Consider the following 12,472-nt stretch of genomic DNA (forward strand, 5'->3'; position numbering starts at 1 on the left):
AACCACTCAAAAACTCCCCTTTATTCGGTATAACTTGGCTTAAACCTTAGCATTCTTAAATTGGGGGTCCTTTTAAATAATAGTCAGCTCCAATGCTGTAGTTTTTTTACTACTTTTCAACATTTTTACAACGGTTAAAAAATCACTATCCGGTGGATAGCGCTATCCAGTTTTCGTACAACCTGCACTTGAGCTAGATAGACTATAGTAGACTGTTGTGCCCAGTAATTTTTTAACAAATTATCAAATTTTGATGATGACATTTCCTTCTGTTTAGTCTTCAATCCCAGACATGCCAAGTGAGCCGTTCCTTAAATTCAAAGACGACTTGTCTCAGACATCAGATAATATGCAGACGGTTGCAAATCATCTGTCAGAGATTGAGGATACATTTCAAAATCGCATTGATGTCCAGCGATGGCAGGTAGGAATATAATCGTGGTGGATTGTCATTTTGTTAGCACAGTCAGTAAATCATCGCAGTGGAAGACATTTGAAGCCGCTAAAGTACCAATGGTATATTTTTGCCTCTTTTCGCCCAAAATAACTCCTGAATGAACATTTAAACAGTAAAACTAAGTTCATGACATTTTGAGCCGGAGGTTTACTAGAAACCTAAAGGCTTTTGTGAAAGTAGTATACATAACGTCGCTTTCATCCCTAGAACTACGAGGGAGAATTCCAAGCGGTTAAATCGCAAGTGGAAACCCTGAATAAAAGTGGAACAAAAGCCACGAATGATCCCAGTGTTCAGCTACTTGAAGCCGAGGAAATACGCAGCGATTTGAAGGCGCTGGATTCCCGATGGTCAGATCTAATGGATAGGACGGGAAAACAGCAAAAAAGGTTTAAAAGTTTGATGAATTCTTTGATTACACCAGTTCTAGTGAATCCATTTGACATAAAATGAATCTTCCTTTTAAAGGGTCGCATTTTTTCGAGAGAAAGATGGGCAACTGATGAAGCAGTGGCGGAAACAGACTGAAATATTTCTTGATTGGATGGATAAAATGGACGAAAAGTTTGAAAACATTGAAGCAATGAAATCGGAAGAAGACATAAACGAACTTGTAAAACAAGCACAAGCTCTGAAGGTATGTTTTGATGCGATTATAAAACCTGTGCTAAGGTTGATGTATAAACAGTTGACTGCCATTCTGTCGACTCTCATTACAGTGCGATTTTCGTCTTTTGATGCATGCAAAAGAGAGAATAGTTATGAATACTGCGGTGTATAAGTGCCCTTAGTTAAACATCTGTAACTAATCCACTCATTCGCATCTATCGAAAGATGAAAACTGCAATCGCAAACTAAAATCGCAAGGTGAAGTGTACAAACGAGCCACACTGTATCCAAAACTTTTTTGCATTTCAATCTTTAGGATTTACGTGATGCGATCAACACTAATTCAGTCGCAGGAGAAACCTTTGAGTTTGGTAGAGGTTTAATGAAAGGCAATGAACTCTCGGCCGAAAATCAAGCTAAAATAAAACAACAGTTGATTGAATTGGAAAAGGAATTACAAATTCTGAAAGAAAGAGCTGGGCAAGATATTGACAGGTAGTTTTGTACATTTCTTCTTTTTAGTTGGATGTTGCTGTAGTTTGGTTTATCATGATTAATGGGCGAAGTCACTGAGACTTCAAGAAGGACCATTTGTATCTAACGCTTTTTTTATTTATGTGTTGTGTAGGTATAACAAGAGTATAGAGACTTTGAGGCGTACGCAGTCTGATCAAATGGGTAAATGGCGCAAAGAGGCTGAGGCGATGTGTGATTGGCTCGACAGAATGGAGGATCAATTGGATGCTTTAGAAACACAGAGTGGTGGTCGTGATGTTAAGAACATCTATGGGAACTTGGAGGAATGCGAGGTATTGAAGCATTTTAGTAAAAATGAATCTCACCTCACTGAGGTTTAGCAGTTATAGCTGATAGAGAAATCCTAAAGTCAGTTAGTTTAGGTTTCCTCCTGTAGTAACACTAGATCAATAAGAGATGATCCTTACTGGACCTCTACGAAGAACAGTTTAGAACTGATAGAGCTATCCAGCATAAATAAAGTTAGTTTAGTTTAGGTTTCCTCCTGTAGTAACACTAGATCAATAAGAGATGATCCTTACTGGACCTCTACGAAGAACAGTTTAGAACTGATAGAGCTATCCAGCATAAATAAAGTTAGTTTAGTTTAGGTTTCCTCCTGTAGTAACACTGGATCAATAAGAGATGATCCTTACTGGACCTCTACGAAGAACAGTTTAGAACAGTATAAAAAATGAGTTTGTTTAGTTAACGTTTCCTAATGACTAGAGTACAGTTGAGAAGCATTATCTTTTTTGTATAGAAACTGCATGAAACCATAAAGAATGATACCACACCTCAGTCGATTGTGGAATGCGGTGAGATTATGATGGCTGAGAAGACTTTGTCTAAGGAACAGAAACTGAAGATTGAGAAACAACTGACTGAAATGAAAAACGAATGGCGATCACTGATAGCAAAATCCGCAGACTTGAAGACTCGACTGACCGCGATACGAGATGAAAGCGAACTTGAAGAAAAGCATAAAGTGGAAGAATGGATAAGAAGATTTGAACTCCTGCTGAAGCAAATGACCAAAGTAAAAGGAACAATTGCAAAGCTGCCAACGCTTCCTATTATCGGCGAAAGAAACAGGGCTTTTCAGGTGAGCCTCGATCTTCAATTTTCATTCAGGGAATTTGCTGTGAAAGCTCTCATTCTTTCTTCTCACATGTTTCACATCCTCGAGGTATTCTCCTTATTCTGTCCTTACATGTTCCTACAGGAGTGTATAAAGGTGGTGGATACCATAAAACCCGAGTATCAGAATGCTGTGGAATGTGCTGAGGAAGTGATGACTCACGATACTTGCCCCGCTGCGGAGAAAGTTCAGGTTAAAGAAGATGTTGAACTCTTGCACACGACCTGGAACAGTGTTATTGACGTCATGGATGGAGAAGCGAAAAGGTTACTTTTGGATTACTTTTGTGTGTTTATTATTTGGTTATTTGAATGATGATTGTGATGATCAATGTGATGATGATAATAATATTGATGAGTATGATGATGACTGTGATAATGATTGATATAGTAATTATTGCGATTATAATGATGATTTGAATTAATAATAATAATAGTGATTGATGATGATTGTAATTGTGATGAAGTTAATATTTATTATGATAATAATTATTATTGTGATGATAATGGTGATTGATGATGGATATAATTGTGATGAGTTAATAATGATTGTGATGATGATTTGGATGATCCATGCGAGGATGATAATGATTGTGATGATTACTGATATCATTATTGATGATGATTTTGATGATGCGGGCAATTATTGTGGTGATGATTTTTGTGATAATGATTGTAATGTAGCTGTTGGTTATGTTGAAGTGGAGTTAATGCAACTGATGTGCTGGGTATTATAATACTATTTTGTGTGGGTTATGATTATCGCGGTGCTGTGGTGTTGTAATATAATCAAACCAAGAAGATCTATTAGCGATCATGATTAATCAATTTCTCTTGGGTATACAGCATTCATGCGATAATGTCGAAAGCATCTGAAGACCAACTCGGGAAGGTGAAAGAATGGCGAGAGAAGTATAAAGAAGTTGACCTTTGGTATGAGACAATGACACCAAAGGTGGAAGGAAATTTCAACATAGGAAAAACCTTATCCACTGTGCAAAAACAGATGACTGAGCAAGAGGTAATAATCATGTGTGATGCATGTGTGATGCTTGTTGTTTGACGAAAGCCTTGATTGTTTTAATTCCTAGGCTGTGGAAAACTGTTGGTGAAAGGTGACTAGGTGAAAGCCATACCTTCCCTCTATGGCCTTAATTGAGATCAATTTAATTTTTTTCTTTAGGAAATCTCGAAAGAAATGGTCATGACCCATGAGAAGGTGGAATATCTTCTGGCGAACGGACAAGAACTACTGCAGAATGTCAACACACCTGAGGCCGAGAAAAACAAGTTGAGAAAGGATATTGGAAACCTGGTTGAACGATGGGAAAGCCTCAGCAATACTGTTAACAACAGACTACAGAGGTTGAATTTGCAATAAACATTTCCAGCATCTTAAAATATTGGCTGAGAGGTTGATATTCTTGTTTATTATCTCCATAGGTTGGCAGACATGGAGAAACATCTTGAAGAGAACCTTCAGGGTAAATTGGAAGAGTTTTCCAACCAAGCCACCTCGATTGAATCATGGTTGACAAAAGAGGAAAAGAAATTTCAAGCAATGGGTGGGATTGCTCCTAACCTCGAGGCTGCTATGAAGCAAAAACCACGAGTTGAGGTAAAGAAGCATCTCTCAATACCATCTCTTAACTATGTATGATGAAACGAAACTCCTAACTACAGGTTGACCATTCTTTAGAGCGATGATTCTGCTTTATAAAGAGCAGGTTCAGAGTATAATTCTTATTGTTGCTTCATTGCTTTGACATTTAGGTTTTAATGAAAGAAATGAGACAAGAAGAGAAGAAGATGGCCGCTGTGCTTCGTCTGGGAGACGAAATACTCGCCGACTCGTCGCTTTCCGAAGAGGATAACAATAAGCTTCAACAAGATTTAAATCAACTGAAAAATCGCTGGGAAGCTTTGGGTGAAAAGATCAACTGGAGAATTCAAAGGTGAGATGCAAAGCCGTTTAAAAAACTGGCTCTTTTGGAATCTGTTTCTTCTTGTGTTTTCATTGCTGCATTTGTTTTTCAGGCTCGATGAGACGATAACAAAATTGGGATCTCAACAGCAGGATAAGCTTCAGAAGTGGCGAGAAAATGCTGTACAGATTTCTGAATGGTTGGATAAAACACAGCTGCGGCTGGCTGAACGTGGTGCTATTGGCTCCGATTTGAAGACCGTTAACGCTCAGAAAGACGATTTTCAGGTTTGTTGTTTTGTTTGGACTTCTAGGAAGAACAGTTTAGAACTGATAGAGCTATCCAGTATAAATAAAGTCAGTTTAGTTCAGGTTCCCTCCTGTAGTAACACTGGATCAATAAGAGATGATCCTTACTGGACCTCTAGAAGAACAGATTTGAACTGATAGAGCTATCCAGTGTATATAAAGTTAGTTTAGTTTAGGTTCCCTCCTGTAGTAACACTGGATCAATAAGAGATGATCCTTACTGGACCTCTAGGAAGAACAGTTTAGAACTGACAAAGTGAATTAATCTTAAATAATTTCACCAAAGGTAATCCTGGATGAGTCGCTTGAGTTCCAACGTCACATCTACGGCTTCACGGAGTTCGGCGAGAATCTCCGAACGGATCCGTGCATCAACGAAGAAGAACGAAGCAAAGTTCAACAGAAGACAAAATCTCTGAATGACAGATGGGATGGTATTGTACAGCAAATTAACAACCATCACAATGCGTAAGTAATAGTCTACATTACATCCTTACGATATCACTAATGCATCACTGTATGTAGTAATCGAGATGTTCGCTGTAATTTTATGTCTCCGATGACCTTCTGTGATGATTATGCTTCTTACTGTAAATCCTCCATGCACCCCCCTGGAGCTATTCTATTTCCGGTGTGTTTACCGGGGGGGAGGAGCTAACTGGAGGATTTACAGGGGTAACTTTTCTCAGCAAGCTCTTCAGCACTGATATACACAGGTTCTGAGCTCTATCTCCGAGATCATCTACGCACGCGCACATGCTTTGCACACGAAATTGGAGAAGATGGACTCTGGCTTGGTTGACCTCTTCCGTTCATGAGTATCCCCTCCGAGCGCCCCCCACGATCCCTGAACCACCCGCGATGAACTAATTCTGGATTCTTGACAGACTGGAAACGAAGGTTGATGAACTGGAAGCGAGACATCAGAGCGAACGGCTGACGGAATGGAAAACTAAATGTGAACCGTTGCAGAAGTGGCTGACCACAAAAGCTTTAGAGGCAAAATCACTCAAGGAGATTGCCAGCGATATCTTTACAGTACAAAGACAACTGGGTGAAACGAAGGTAATGGACAATTCCTCTATTGAACAAAAGCTATGGGCACACGAGCATCGTTTTCGAGCGTTTTAAAAATCGTTTTCATTTAGTTTATCGCTGTGACGCCCTGTCCACGCGACCCAAGGGAAAATATGCTTAATATGTTAAATTAGCTTCAACTTCTATTGTAAATTGGCGGTGTTTGAAACCGTTTTGGTATGAAAACGAAAATGAAAACGCTCGAAAACGCTACCGCACATAGTCTAACGCCTGTATTCTAAAAGCTCACTGACACTCAAACTCATGGAGTAGGAGATGTTAGAGTGAGCTTTTTGAATACCGGCGTAAGTCTTGAACTTGGCAATTCCATTGGTTCTAAGATGTACAACTGGATAGAGTATCCCAGAATCATTTGATCAACAAAGTGTGTGATGTTCTCTTACGCAGGTTCTCAAGTCAAGGGTGGACAATTATGGTAAACAGTTCCGTGATGCTGACGATTTCTCGAAAGAAATTCAAAAGGATCCGTTGATAGAAGACGATAAGGCAAAACAGATCGAGACTCAAGCGCATGACATGATCAACCGATGGAGTGCACTTAAATATGGTCTTGAAGGACGTATTGACAGGTAAACAATAGATAATCGATAAGAGAATCGATTTGGTAAAAGTTGTTAAACGGTACCGTTTATCACGACAAGATCTTTTGGCTACAAACAGACGTTCAATGATGTCTATCTTTATCAATCTCTGCAGGTTATCGAAAAAAGAAGCAGAATTACAGAAAGAGGACTCAAATAAAATGTCTGAATGGAAAACAAAAGGATCTGAGTTTAAGGAATGGCTCAAAAGCAAAAAAAACGAGCTTGAAAGTCACGGTCAAGTTGGAACAAAACCTTCGACAGTCAAACAACAAAAGGTCGAACTTGAGGTGAGGTTTTAACATCGTGTTTGAAGGTTTTAAGGATAATCGTTGCAGTTAATCTTACCTTTAAAACCAAGCGTCTGGATTACATGCGATTAATCTTCGTTTAGAACCTCGTCGAAGCTGTAAAAGCAAACAAGCAGAGTTTAGATGAAACTATGGGTTTGGCTGATGAAGTTCTCAGCATGAAGCTGTTATCTGATGAAGATCGCAGACAAACTCAGCAAGATAAATTGAGCATTAAAAGGGAATGGGATACACTACATGACAATTTAGAGTGGAGAAGAAAAAGGTGGGTGTTCTATACATACCTGCTCAGGTTGTCCAGGATTTGGCTGAAGTTTTATTCGTATTTTTCTTTGTCTAATTCGTCTCGTATTTCTAATTCTTGTCAGGCTTGTTAACAAAGAAACGGAATTGGATGGTGAGCGGGCCGCTATGATCAAGGAGTGGAAGAATAAGGCTATTCCTTTACAAGATTGGTTGAAGAAAGAGGAGACAAAATGTGCGGATTATCAGGAGATTCCGGAAAATTATGAACAATTATCTGTGGAAATAAATCGGCTACAGGTAGTTTAATATTTTTGAAATTTATACTATTACTACATAGTACCATTGCGATACACCATATCATATATTGTACCATATCATATACTATATTTCATGGCATACCATGTGCAATGCTTTGTACCATACCATATCTTATACCATACTTTATACCATACTTTATACCATACTTTATACCATACCTTACACCATACCATACCATGCCATATACCATACCATGTACCATACGAATTACCATTGCATATACCATACCACATACCATCACGATATTCTATACTGCATTACCATATCATTTTTACGTAACAATAGCATGGCTTAACCTTTATGACAGAGTATGATCTGGCGTTATTTTTATGTAAACATCTTTTTTCCCTAGACTCTTCTTGAGACGATTGAACAAAAAGAAAAACAACTCAACATAATTTTACGTTTGAGTGAAGAGATTCTTCAAAGTTTCTCATTATCAGACGAGGATAGAACCATGGTAGAAGATGACACACAAACACTTCAAAAAAGATTGACAAATCTCACAGAGAAAACGCAAGCCAACGTTAAAAGGTAAACAAGAGCTTGGGAAATGCTCCACCATAATTCATCTTATTCTGGAAAATGAGATGAATAATCGTGAAGCTTGTTTCTTGAATGTTTACAAAATGCAGAGTCTTTTATTTCTATCCAGTATTTTGTATCTTTTCAATTATAGTTTTGTTTTCATGGCACCATACGTCGAATATCTATATTATTTCCCCCTGTATTTCCAGACTCAACCAGAGAAGATGCTTGCTGGATGACGAGAGAAATGCCAAGATAGATGAATGGAAAAAGAGGACGATGCCGGTTGAACAATGGCTGGTTGAAGAAAATAACAAGTTCGATTCTCATTCGCTCTCCCCTGGTGCTGGCTTGGATGTTGTAAGAAAAAAACGTGCAGAAAACGAGGTATCTGATCTAGTAGTTGTAATACACGTTTCCAAGAGGTTTAATTTTACCATTGCCTTTTCAATTCATCATTTTCAGTGTTACTTTAGGAGGAGATCTAAGCCAAACTTAGTAGTTCCAAACTTGTGTCCCTTTCAGGTTCTCTTCAACGAAATGCTTGCAAATGAAAGTCGTTTGAACTCAATCATTAAACTTCACGAGGAAATGCAGCACAATCAAACGTTGTCTGCTGAAGATAAGAGAAAACGACAACAGGAAATGAACAAAATCAAAACAAATTGGAAAACTTTAGAAGAAAAAATGGAAACTGCGGTAAAACGGTACGCCGAAGTGAAATATTTGTTATAGCTCCATCGGTTCTAAACTGTTCTCCCTAGATGTCCTGGCAGTAAGGATCATCCCTTATTGATCCAGTGTTACTACAGGAGGAAACCTAAACTAAACTAACTTTATTTATACTGGATAGCTCCATCAGTTTTAAACTGTTCTTTCTAGAGGTCCAATATAAGGATAATTTTTTATTGATCCAGTGTTACTGCAGGAGGAAACCTTTCTAAGCTGTTCTCTTCAGAGGTGCAGCAAGGATCATCTCGTATTCACCCGATAAATCCTTTTTAAAACCCCTAATATTTCAGGATTACAAACAGAGAAGATGATTTAGGAAAGGAACGTGATCGTCGTCTCAAAGAATGGCAGACAAAATATGAAGTAATCGTAAATTGGATTGAGGCGAGAAACAACAAACTTCGTGATTCTGGTGATTTTAACCAAAATCTGGATGCTGTGAGAGAGGAATTAACGATTGTTAAGGTTAGCTAACTAACGGCATAGGAAATACAATAAATGTCTATAAGTAATTGTTGATTATTCATCAATCATTCTATGAATATAATTCAGTCACCGAATCCCAGTTGTGAGCATGCTAACAATCCAAATCCAAATCGTGCTTTAGGGATCGATGGACGAGCTTCACGTCCAGCAGAAGGAATTTCGCATTTTACTGCGTCTCGGAGAGGAACTCCAAACCCATCCATCAATGTTGGACGAGGATCGTTCGAATATTGGAAATGAAGTAATCTTTGTGAAAACAAGCTGGAAAGAACTAGAGGAAGCAATGAATGAAAGATTGAAAAAGTACGTGCTGTTTATTGTAAAAGCGCTCTAACTAAGCCGATTGTGACCGCCGATTTTCCACTTAAACGAGAGGTCGGCAGTAGTGTTTACTCCCGGTGATGATAATAATAATGATGTATGACTGCAAGCTAAGGTCTCAACAATTCATTCCAAGTTAGAATATCCAGGGGGGTAGGGAGCTGCCCGCCTGAATGAGTACAAGCAAAGTTCCTAGTGAATGCTAATGCTTTAGGTACATTTGTCGAAGGTCGACAAAATTGACCGTGCATGCTAATAGCATGAACAGCTTCTGTAGTGACAAATTTTTTACTTAGGCTGAATGATGTTGAGAGAAAACTGTTGGAACAAAGAGTGGGCGATATGAAAGAATGGAAAGATGTCTCGAGTCCTGTCAAAGAATGGATTTCAAAACATGAACAGAAGATCAGATCTCTTGGTCTGATGAAAAATGATCACGATGCCGTAGCAAAACAAAGAGAAGACGTTGAGGTAAAGTGTTTAGCTTTTTCAAAAGCCTAGCCAGAAACAACTCTATTTACCATAGATTTTACACATTTCAGGCATTAGACGAGGCCTTGAATGCAAGGCGAAACTCTTTGGAAAATTTAGACAGTGTGTATCAAAGACTGAGTGAACGAGATTCGCTATCCGAAGATGATAAGAAAAAGTTGCAACAAGAGTTGAACAGCATAAAGAATAACTGGCGAAACCTCGAGGAATTGATCCGTGAAACGCACACAAAGTAATCATTTTAATTTGTCTATGTTTCATACGATAATTCAACAAGAGAGTTGACGTATTGAACGTTTAGTTTTGAATTGAATTGAAATGAATTGTTCTTGTTGCAAGACATTAACTACAAAACTAAGTTGGTGAACTTTGTATTTAGGGTCAGCAAACAGGAAGGCAGTTACCACGAAGAACGGATAGCGAAGATGGAAGAATGGCAAACAAAGAGCGCTCCACTGGAGCAGCTGTTCAGTGATCAAGGAACAAAGTGGGAGGTCGATGATGTTTTTGAATCAAACGATCTGGAAGCAGTGAGAAAATATAAACAAACCACGCAGGTTCGTTACATTGTAGGTTTACCTGCTTGCTTCACCAGGGTAGAAAGAATGCTTGACTTGAAAGGGTGACTACTTTAAAGAATGCTGGAAATCTTAGAAATGATCTATCATATGTCACCAAACCAATCAGCTCCAAAGAACCCTGATGAGCCCAGATTTCTGACAAGAATGTCTTTTGTGAACAAACACAGTAGCGTTTTGTTTCAAAACAAGCGTATTGTTTTGTGAAAAATTTCATTAAACTGTTTTTACCAATCTTGGAGTTTTCTCAACTCATCTATCCTACCTTCATAGATGGACGTGCAGACAATTCAAAAGCAGCAGGTTGAGTTGCAGAATGCAATCCGCCTCGGTGATGAAGTACAGAAACACGCTGCTCTCCGAGAAGAGGACAGAACTAAAGTACGAATGCATATGAGCAGTTTGAAGAACCAGTGGCAGAACTTGGAAGAAAGAATGCACAAGAAAGTTAAAAGGTAAATTCCCACGGGAATGCAAGAAGAAAACATATTCCGAAGAATAACATCTTGTAAACCCAAGCTCGTATCTGACAACAAGAGTTGATTATGTAGACTGACTAGAGTAGGCGATGTATTTTTTATATCAATAACAAACTATTTCCATTCAGGCTATCCTCGAGGGAAATGGCGTTGAGTGAAGAACGATCTGTACTGTTGTCGAACTGGAAAGGTGCTGTCTCGGAGCTTCAAGATTGGCTGGCAAAACAAGAGAAGAAAATTGCTGCTCAAGGAGATCACGCTTCCGATCCTGAATCTATACGAAGACAAAAGGTTATGTTAGAGGTTAGTTCTATGAACATATTATTGCTTTTTTGTTCTTCATTTTTTATAAAGCGATTGAGTGCAAATAAAGTTAGTTTAGTTTAGGTTTCCTCCTGTAGTAACACTGGATCAATAGGAGATGAAACTTACTGGACCTCTAGGAAGAACAGTTTTAGAACTGATAGAGCTATCCAGTATAAATAAAGTTAGTTTACTTTAGGTTTCCTCCCGTAGTAACACTGGATCAATAAGAGATGATCCTTACTGGATCTCTAGGAAGAACAGTTTAAGACTGATAGAGCTATCCGGCAAACAAAGTTAGTTTTGAAATAGCACTGGACAACAACATCCTTCGACGCACTTGTTGCCACAAGCCTTCTCTTGAACCATTGTTGATAAATTTTCTTTCCCCCATCAAGACTCATCTCCAGGAACTTCATCTGAAAGAGAAACAGCTCGAGACAATCGTGGAAATGGGAAAGAACACGCAGAAACACGCCTCGATGTCGGAGGATGAACGCAAGACGATACAACAAGATATTACGTTGCTGGAAAATTCCTTTAAAGCCGTGGAACAGAAAATTGAAGAGAAGTTAAAGCGGTATTGACAAATTGTCGAACATTCTTGGCATGTTTCCAATCAGAAAAAGTATCTTCAGCACAGAACAGACGGGACAGTTTCTTTTTTTTCGAGTTTCAACTGAAATCAATTGTTTTTATACACAAGAAACTATCCTTTCTGTTTTGTCCTGTCATTGAAAACAAGCAGTGACTTATCAGTGATCGAAACTGCACCTGGTTCATGTGTATGGTAAAAAACTCTGGTCTTACTCCTTGTCTTGTTTTCTTAGCGTGAACGCAAGCGAGAAAGCACTTCAAGATGAAAAAGACAGTAAACTGGCTGAATGGAGAAATAAGCTCGCCATCATTGAGGCTTTGTTGGCTGCAGAAAATGATAAATTTCAAGGTGATGAAGTGGACGGAGCCGATGCTGGTTTGGAAATCGTAGCAAAGCAGAGACGAGAGATGGAGGTTTGTTGTTGAAAACACAACTGTTTCATTCCA

General features: G+C 38.7%; 1 protein-coding gene across 2 annotated transcripts in view; it reads left to right on the forward strand.

Annotated features, from left to right (window-relative positions):
* Positions 1-12,472, forward strand: part of LOC114537192 (dystrophin-like) — a 55,835-nt gene that overhangs the window by 6,892 nt on the left and 36,471 nt on the right. For both annotated transcript variants that reach the window (XM_028558325.1, XM_028558333.1), the window contains exons 10-39: positions 278-424; positions 665-846; positions 926-1,094; positions 1,383-1,561; positions 1,695-1,875; positions 2,346-2,687; positions 2,808-2,989; positions 3,569-3,743; positions 3,906-4,087; positions 4,166-4,340; positions 4,496-4,677; positions 4,760-4,934; positions 5,242-5,423; positions 5,843-6,020; positions 6,441-6,622; positions 6,750-6,924; positions 7,029-7,210; positions 7,314-7,488; positions 7,862-8,043; positions 8,247-8,424; positions 8,563-8,744; positions 9,060-9,234; positions 9,377-9,558; positions 9,873-10,047; positions 10,119-10,300; positions 10,448-10,625; positions 10,920-11,101; positions 11,254-11,428; positions 11,827-12,008; positions 12,259-12,439. In XM_028558325.1, coding sequence (XP_028414126.1) covers positions 278-424; positions 665-846; positions 926-1,094; positions 1,383-1,561; positions 1,695-1,875; positions 2,346-2,687; positions 2,808-2,989; positions 3,569-3,743; positions 3,906-4,087; positions 4,166-4,340; positions 4,496-4,677; positions 4,760-4,934; positions 5,242-5,423; positions 5,843-6,020; positions 6,441-6,622; positions 6,750-6,924; positions 7,029-7,210; positions 7,314-7,488; positions 7,862-8,043; positions 8,247-8,424; positions 8,563-8,744; positions 9,060-9,234; positions 9,377-9,558; positions 9,873-10,047; positions 10,119-10,300; positions 10,448-10,625; positions 10,920-11,101; positions 11,254-11,428; positions 11,827-12,008; positions 12,259-12,439 — 5,499 coding nt within the window. The remainder of the gene's footprint in view (positions 1-277; positions 425-664; positions 847-925; positions 1,095-1,382; positions 1,562-1,694; positions 1,876-2,345; positions 2,688-2,807; positions 2,990-3,568; positions 3,744-3,905; positions 4,088-4,165; positions 4,341-4,495; positions 4,678-4,759; positions 4,935-5,241; positions 5,424-5,842; positions 6,021-6,440; positions 6,623-6,749; positions 6,925-7,028; positions 7,211-7,313; positions 7,489-7,861; positions 8,044-8,246; positions 8,425-8,562; positions 8,745-9,059; positions 9,235-9,376; positions 9,559-9,872; positions 10,048-10,118; positions 10,301-10,447; positions 10,626-10,919; positions 11,102-11,253; positions 11,429-11,826; positions 12,009-12,258; positions 12,440-12,472) is intronic.

The sequence above is a fragment of the Dendronephthya gigantea genome, unplaced genomic scaffold, assembly GCF_004324835.1.
Source record: "Dendronephthya gigantea isolate DGI-Jeju-01 unplaced genomic scaffold, DenGig_1.0 000002F, whole genome shotgun sequence".
Taxonomy (NCBI): domain Eukaryota; kingdom Metazoa; phylum Cnidaria; class Anthozoa; order Malacalcyonacea; family Nephtheidae; genus Dendronephthya; species Dendronephthya gigantea.